This window comes from Anneissia japonica, unplaced genomic scaffold (genome assembly GCF_011630105.1).
Source record: "Anneissia japonica isolate Jap-2015-1 unplaced genomic scaffold, ASM1163010v1 scaffold16806_len104710_cov188, whole genome shotgun sequence".
Classification (NCBI taxonomy): Eukaryota; Metazoa; Echinodermata; class Crinoidea; order Comatulida; family Comatulidae; genus Anneissia; species Anneissia japonica.
In genome coordinates, this window is record NW_022719008.1 from 68,632 (window position 1) to 77,475 (window position 8,844).

Below are 8,844 nucleotides of genomic sequence, written 5' to 3' on the forward strand. Positions count from 1 at the left end.
TAACACTAAAATTCAATAATCAATAAACTACATCAATAAATAATAATGCTGTACTAATAAGGTAAAACACACAATTACTGTTTAAGAACAGATTTCGGCCACTTTGCAGGATTATGATGTACTCCTTTATTTGGACGGGCTGAACGTCTCAATTGTTTATCGTTATGCTCACTAACCGTATTCAAGGGAATGACATCATCTGGAACTTCAATTCTTAAATGAAACTCAGCTTCATCATCTGACGAGTCCTCACTGCTCACTGAAGGTTTCTCATTCATGTTGTCACCCATTTGTGGAGCAGGCAATGGCCACTCTTCTGGTTCCTCATTACAAATTTCCAGTCGAGGATCAAGGATGATTAATTTCCGATTCACTGTTTTTGACTTTCCACCTAAAACAGGTCTTATAGTGTATACATCCTGCTCAGCATTCACCGCCTCTATTACACACTGGTCTCGGTGGTATTTATCAACAAGTTTGTCTCCCAGTAAACGCAGTTTGCTTTGCAATACTCGCTTCCCGACTTCCAATGGTTTGACCTGCACTCGTCTATCATGTAGACGTTTATCATTCTCCCTTGTTTTCTTGATCTGGCTCTCAGCAATGGTCATAGCTTCCTTTAAAGCATCTCCTTGATTCTGCACTTAATCACTGTCCGAATCTTTACAGGCCCTGTTGAGTAGCTGATCTAAGGAATGGTTGGCTCACGGCCGTACGTCAATTTATAAGGAGAGAACCCAGTAGCACGATGTTGTGTGGAATTGTACATATATACCAAGTGATTTAGCAGCTCCGGCCAACATCTTCTCTCATTTGGTTCCAATGATCTGATCATTCAAAGAGTAGAATTAAATCTCTCGACTTGATCAACACCATCCAAACTCATCCCACTTGGCAAATCCTGCCCGGTTCCATCTCCACACAAACCTTTCTGTACCAAATTCACTTGGCCCCTCGATTGCAGTCACTTGCAATCCAAACTCTGGCCCATCCAGAGGCACCCCTTTTTCCACAGTTCAGCAATTGTCACTCCAATGAATCCATTCCTAGGTTCTGCAACCACTTTTTCCTTCATATCGACAGCCACAGCTGAAGCTAATACAGTACCAGGAGTTATTACTACTTCTCTCTCACTCTTATTCGCCACTGTAAGTTGGTACACCATTCCATCTCGCTGAGGAAAACCCTCATAACTTTTAACTGGACCTTCTGCTCTCGACGCCACCAGGATATCCATTTCTTTATTAGAATTGGCTATTACACACTCCATTCTCCTCACTGCAAGAGGGGGCAAAACTTCCCTTTTACTTCTAGTCTTCAGTGTTAACCCCTCTATTGGTTGTGTCACTTCAGTTTGGAATGCACTATCTACAACATCCCATGAGTCATAATGTACTTTGTCGTTCTTAAACAAAGCTCTCAATGAGTTGGACCCCAAAATCAATGGAAATTTTGATCTCCGTTTCGTGATCACCTGGTCCTCTACTACCAGAAATCCCATCGCTGCTGACTTCCCTGATAAGGTTACTAATGTCTTTATGTAACCAGCAATAGGAATCGTGATGCCTGTAACACTTACAACCTTGATTCCATCTCCGCATCCAAGAGAACCAACTTTGGTTGCAAAATTTCTCTGTAAAAACTCAGTGGGATCAAACTAGTCTCAGCACCAGTATCTAAGATACAGCCGATCCGACTTCCAGCAATTAACAACTCCGCCGTGGGACTTTCTGAAATTAATCATGATTTCAGGTCTTCACTGGTACCACGTTGCACGACATGTGATGCTGTTCGAACCTCTGGTACAATTTCTGTTTCTGTTTGGTTTGGTTTCTGCACTTGAACCTGTCTCACATCACTCTGTTTCAATGGTAATTTTCCCCAATGTGGCTAATTATATTTCATATGTCCCATGTTACCACAATTGTAACACTTAACAGGTACACGGCAATCTCTCCTTCGATGACCCTTTCGACCACAGTTGAAACACAAATCACTCTCCTTCCAATAGGCTTAATAGATTTCACCACACTAACCAGATCCTGTACAAATCCTTCAGTTGATTAACCTCATCCTTCAATTTGCGGATGTCATCCTCATCACCTCGTGACACAACCTGTACCTCGGCTATCTCTCGAACTTTCGCCTTGACTTCTTCACTCATTTTCAGGAAGGATACTGGCAATTAGGATTCTCCTCATCAACTCCCGCTGAATTCCTTTGTCTCGGGGCCCTCTCACTAACCTTTCTTTCAAGGTACTATCTTTTAACTTAGACAACGCCTCCTTTTCATCGGCACTGGCCGCAGCCTCTATTCGATCATACAGTCTAATCAATATGTTGCTAAACTCTGCCAATGTCTCACCTTCCAACTGCTCACGATTATGAAGTTCACTACTAAGAGACTGAACTCCTTCTTTTGGTCCAAATCTTAACTTTAGAATATCTATGATCTGTTTACTATCTTCCTTAACAGCACTCTCTCTACAAAGAATCTCTTCCTTGGCAGCCCCACTGAGATGGGTAAGCATGCTTTGAGCTTTATCTTTTCCTTCTAATTTATAGAAAGCACTATAATCATGGAATTCAATAAGTCATTCGTGTAATGAAAGGTCACCTGCAGTGTCTGGTTGTCCTTTAAACTTGCTTAATTTCATAGCTGGCATTGTTCTTGACGTAGAAAGATTCTTAAACGCACCTGTCAATGCCGCAACCATCTGGGCCAAATCAGGAGCAGCCGCAGCACCTCCTGCCTCCTCGCCACCTGGGTTAGCCATCCTAAATTGTTTGAAACAAAATTATCGAATACACAAAACTATAATAAAATCAAAACAATGATACAAAATAGTCCAGTCCAATTTACAACCACCTAACTATCTGTACACTTTCTTCGTTTCCTGTATGTACACACGCAAAGTTGAGGGTTTTCTTCTTGATCTTCACTGCAGCCATCCCAATTCTGACACCATTTGTCGTAGGCCGGGATTTGAACACAGACACACTAGTACAACGATATGGCTGCTGATCTGTATGTTTCTTTATTCTTCAATTAACTTGAATTCCAACAATCAAATCCCCAGTCTCAAGTAAAACATAAGAAACAAAACAAAAAACCACTGCAATAAACAAACAACTCATTGCAGTCATGTAATTTACTTAGTCATGTAAGATTACCTTCAATAATTTAAAATCACAACATCAAATAATATTAATAATATCACTATTAATATCACATTAATAATATCATAATAACAACAGTGGTATATGAGCTGATTTTGAATCTAAGCATCAGGCCTATCCAAAATTATATATATGCTACTAACTGTTATTCATAGCATATTGAAACCACCAACAAATAACATAATTTCAATGTAAACGTCAATAAATAGCTATTATCACGTATAACTTGGCCATCCTGACTTACCCAACAGAGGTATGTACAGACTATAATACTTCACGTTCTCGTTCTCCTTACAATAGAGTTAGGCAGATTCACACACGACGCCGATGGTGGCGCACTTCATGAGGAAGTACTTTGCACTGGCGAATTGTGACCGCTAGCGATGTGTGATGTGTCACTACCATTATAGTATCTAATACAAAGGGCGCATGGATCTCACTTTCTGGTAGATGTAATGCGACTAGCAGGCGTCACTTCGAACTTTTATGAACAGCTAGTCATGCGAGGAGCAAATCGTACAATTTGACCTTTTCATTTTATATTTATACCAATTGTTTTTCGGTAAGTTAAAAAAAAAACATTTTTAACGATAAAATAAGGCGACCGCGGTCGATGTTTTAGAGTCGATAATGCGAATGTACAGGCATTTTTTGACATAGAAACACTAACGGTGTGCATCGACAGGGTCGCCCATAGAAAATTATGGACCCCAAAATCATTAGTTGCTCTGGCTAGGCCTAGAGGGTAAGTTACTTTCTAGCGGAAAATTGGTGAACTTTCTAGAATCACACAAACAAATAGGATTGTTTTTAAGTAAATAAATACATGTACTTTCACGTTACACTAGTAAATAGTTATTATTTTAGATTTTATGGAGTCAACTTGGGAGGGTTTACGATAATAAATACATTCCATAATGGATTGGTCCAAGATTTGTATTTGCTGTGAACGGCAGTGGACGAGTCCATTTTCCGGAATAGGGGTAAATTTATGAAAATCATCAGTATTTATTTATCAAATTTCTATAGTGCCCTTTCATGAATAATCATGTTCAAAGGCGCTTTACATTAAGAATACAATACAGTCAAAATATAAACAATTATAATTCTGTTCATGCTTTCATTAGTTCATCAATGATTATAATTAAAATTATTAGATTTTTTAATTGTTTTTACAAGTTTTTCTTTCAGATTAAAAATATTTTTTATGAGTTTTTTTTTTTATTAAAAAAAAGCAATTCAGTTTAAAAAATGTTTTTAATCTGAAAGAAAAACTTGTAAAAACAATTAAAAATTCTAATAATTTTAATTATAATCATTGATAAACTAATGATTATAATTGTTTATATTTTGACTGTTAATTTATTGTATTAACAGTCAAAATATAAACAATTATAATTCTGTTCATGCTTTCATTAGTTCATCAATGATTATAATTGAAATTATTAGAATTTTTAATTGTTTTTACAAGTTTTTCGTTCAGATTAAAACAAATTTTTTTTTTATGAGTATTTTTTTTTATTAAAAAAAGCAATTTAGTTTTTAAAAATTATTTGTAACATACTATTTTAATTAAACTATTTTCAATAGATCAGTTTAGTTTTAACTATTTTTTTATCTGTTTTAATTTAATGACAGTCAAAAGTGATTTGAAATAAATTAAGACAATGTTTTATTTTGCAGTTGGCAAACATTCAGTGACAAAAAGTAAGTGACAAACAGTACTCATAAATGTAAAGTTTATTTCATTTTGCTACAGTATCCTAAAAAACAATATATACAACATTTTTCTAAGCTTGTTATTTTTCAATAACATTATATTGTATATTATTTACTAATGGTAATGTATATTTTTTTTTCATTTGTAGTATGGAGAGGCCTGTACTGCTCACATCAGTTGGCCCACTACATAAGGTTGAACCGAACAGCTTCACCAACCAGATTGTTTGTGATGTTTGTAGGCTGATGAACGCAAAGACGAAGGCAAAAGATATTACTTGGCAGCATGTTGCCCATATACTTGATACAAAGTTTAATGGAAATTTTTCAGCACCAGCTGTAAGGTGTAGCTTCAGTTCTGTGCGGGAAAAACATAAAAATTATTTGAAACATTCTTCTAGACCTGATGGAGCTAAAAAACTTCAGTGTTTTCTCTCTGAAAAATACATGCCACCTGCAAAAACTTATGGTAAGATGAGAATAATGCAAAATGAAGATGATGATGTAATTAGACCAACTAAACGTGTCAACTTAGATGAAAGCTTGTTGGACTCGCATACATTCGCAATGGCTGATGTGCTAAGGGAGAATGCAGAACTTAAAGCTAAAGTAGAAATACTGCAAAATGAGGTACAAGTCTGCTGCCCTAGACAAATTGAATAAATTACATGACACAATTGGTAAGCTTGGTAGTGTGAAGCATATAGTACAATCACAGAAAAGAAAGAAACAGCAAGTCCTACATTGGAAAACCAAGTGTACAACTTTAAGCAAACTCAAACACATCTGCACTACTTGCAAAAAAAGACAGAAATTGCTCTCAAGAATGAAAAAAAATAAAAGTAATCAGAAAAATCGTGCTTCCAAGAAGAAAATATTACAGTGTGATAAAATAAGTGATCAACATGAACTGATAAAGGTAAAAAGTGAATTGGCCACAACTGTTGAAAAACTCAAAGACAATATTGAAAGAGTTCACTCGCTTGAAAATAACTTAGTTGATGCACAAGATCAGCAGCAGGAGAATGTTGTAAAAACAAGAAATGGTAATCGGATTCATCCTAATGTAAAAGAAGTAAGCATGTACCTGCAAACACTAGGTGTTGCTGAGGGCAGTGTTGGGCCAGCAATAGAGGCAGTGATAACAACAATGACTGATGGGAAGCTTGACGGAAAACTACCATCAAGAAGTTCACAAAATCGTATAGCTTCTGAAATGGAATCCGTGTCAAATCAGTTTCTTCGAGAGACTCTGAGTGGACAAAAGAACCTTACTATCAAATATGATGGAACAACGAAAAACGGCAAACACCTAGTGGAAGTGGAGGTGTCTACAGCTGAAAGGGAAAATTACTCATTAGGTATAGTGGAAACTGCAGGGGGTACTGCCGATGAATATGTTGAAAGTATACAAGATATTGTGAATGGTGTTAACCCGAACATCATGAAGGAGATCACTAACACTATGACTGACAGATGCACAGTAAATGGTGCTATTGATAGAGAATTAGCAAACAATACTGGTAAAAACATTAATTCTTTTAGATGTGCAGTCCACCCTCTAGACACCATCCACAAACAGTGTGCAAATAAACTGAAAGTGCTAGAAGTAGGACTCTGGGGCGATGGACTTCAGTATCCATTTTCAAATCGAGGCGAGTGTAAAGCCCAAGCCCTTATTCGATCTGTGGATAAATTATTCCATGACAATGGGTGTGGTCTACCCAAAGAGCTACCTCATTTTCTAAGACAAAGAGGCTTCGGTGCAGGGGAAAACACCACACTCTTCCCGAGATGGGTAGGAAATCGCTTTAATATTTTCTTTGTTGATGCTGGTTTAGCGTTTCATTACAGCGATGCAATTCAAGAATTTTTTAGCAAGTACCTGAAGCCACGAAACAGCCTTCATATGGCCGTGAACAATGTTTATAAAGATGGGAAGATAATTCCATTTCTAAGGGCATTGGGATTAATTGATAAATATGTAACTGGGCCGTGGATGAGGTGGCAAGCAACCAATCACCTAATCCTGGAAACAAATGACACAATTAAAGAAGTTTTAGAGAACATTGCTTTGTGTGACCCAAAGAATGTCATCTGTGGGTTTCAAACGACCGCCTTCGGCACTGCAGTAAAGAATGATTCTGTTTTTTTAAAGCTCACATCGTCGTCAGAACAAGATGATAAGACAGGTGAAATATTCGCAGCGATGTTATAGGAAATCCAAGATGTAATGCAAAGGCAATTTGCTGATTATTTGCCTGGAGGAAAGTTTTTTAGACCATCGGTAACACTAAGGGAGGAAGCCTCTTCTTGCGGGAGTAACAACATCTCTGGTGAGAGAGTCTTTGCACATTATGATGCTAAGGAAAGACTAGCAAGATCTGCCAAACCACAAAAGATTTCAAAGAAGGTCACATTTAAAGTAAACAAAGTAAAAGACTACCTTGCAAATAAATCGAAAGAAGAAAAAGCCAAGATAATTGCTGAAGCAACTAGAGAGGGTAGAATGATACGAGAGAAAGATATGGAAAGAGAGCAGAAACTGAGGAAAACTCTCAGTGAGAAGCTAAAAGAATCAAGACAACTAATAGAAAATCGAGAGGACAATAAAAGAGCAGAAAAAGAAAAGGTATTTGAAAGCGTCCTCAAAAATAACATATGGGAATCACATGAACAGATAGACAATGCAAAACTGAACAAAACAAACATGATGACAGCACTTAAAGCCCAAATCAAGCTTAGAAAAGATATCCTAAAATGCAAGTTTGTGGGGAAATTTGCAGTCTCGAAAGCATCAGTTCAGGAACTAAAAGATCATCTGATGGAACTGACACAGTTTGAAATAGAGGATGATAAGGCTACATTGTTAGAAATATTAAAATCACCCAACTCCATAGTTAACTTCAGTTTTAATCAGAAGTGGGCAACAGAAGAAGGTGACAAAATGTGCAGTGGAAAGATCATAGCAATAGCAGAAGAGGAGTATTGTTGTGATTTTGATGGAGAAGATGAGCCAGTTTATCAAACTGTATCAGAAATTTTAGCAGACATCGCTGTTGGTGATATGTTTATATATGTCTAATTTTCTCAGTTGCATTCTGCAAGAAAAACATAAATACTGTATGTAAATATAAAAATGCTAATTAAATTTAAAAGAAAAAAAAAAGGTTTTTTTTTTTTTTACAATAAGTTACGTAACAGTAATAAATTACCGCTTGAGAAGATAAACATACCCATGAGACATAAAGCAATTAAAAAAAAAAAAAAACCTTTTTTTACAATAAGTAATGTAAAATTAAAAGATTACCGCTCGAGAAGATAAACATACCCATGAGACATAAAGCAATTTAAAAAAAAAAAACCTTTTTTTTACAATAAGTAACGTAAAATTAGATTACCGCTCGAGAAAATAAACATACCCATGAGACATAAAGCAATTTAAAAAAAAAAAACCTTTTTTTTTTACAAGTAACGTAACATTTATAAATTACTGCTTGAGAAGATAAACATACCCATGAGACATAAAGCAATTAAAAAAAAACAAAACAACCTTTTTTTACAATAAGTAACGTAACATTAATAGATTACCGCTCGAGAAGATAAACATACCCATGAGACATAAAGCAATTTTAAACACAGGAGTACAAAATGCACTAGCCTATTTTACTTTTGTTTTTTTTTAATGTAACTTAAATTCAATTTAAGTGTTTAAGTATAAAAATAATGAATGAAGATTATACATATTGTATTTCAGAATTTAAAAAATAATATTAACGAAAGTTAGACATTTTTAAAAAAATTTTTGGCAGTCAATTGGAAATTCATTTTAGATTTTCGCAGCCATTTTGAAATGTGTCTGCCATTTTTAATATGTAGACAATGATCAAATGTACAATTTCTACAGATATTCAATTAAAGTCAGACTCCAGAGAAAAAACAATT

At 35.8% G+C, this 8,844-nt stretch overlaps 2 protein-coding genes across 2 annotated transcripts; both read right to left on the reverse strand.

Moving 5' to 3' along the window:
* Nucleotides 1-62: 62 nt before the first annotated feature.
* Nucleotides 63-844, reverse strand: LOC117110689. Its single transcript, XM_033253449.1, has one exon. The coding sequence runs from the start codon at nucleotides 609-611 to the stop codon at nucleotides 75-77; it is 537 nt and encodes a 178-aa protein (XP_033109340.1). The 5' UTR covers nucleotides 612-844; the 3' UTR covers nucleotides 63-74.
* LOC117110688 lies at nucleotides 838-3,455 on the reverse strand. The gene is made up of 2 exons (XM_033253447.1): nucleotides 3,425-3,455; nucleotides 838-2,778 (listed from the first exon to the last, which is right to left on the reverse strand). Exon 2 carries the CDS (start codon nucleotides 1,499-1,501, stop codon nucleotides 965-967), a length of 537 nt encoding a protein of 178 aa, XP_033109338.1. The 5' UTR covers nucleotides 1,502-2,778; nucleotides 3,425-3,455; the 3' UTR covers nucleotides 838-964.
* Between the last annotated feature and the right edge of the window lie 5,389 nt (nucleotides 3,456-8,844).

Excerpts from the sequence above, each read along its gene's own strand:
- LOC117110689 (XM_033253449.1), bottom strand. The coding sequence starts at position 611 with ATGACCATTGCTGAGAGCCAGATCAAGAAAACAAGGGAGAATGATAAA.
- LOC117110688 (XM_033253447.1), bottom strand. The coding sequence starts at position 1,501 with ATGGGATTTCTGGTAGTAGAGGACCAGGTGATCACGAAACGGAGATCA.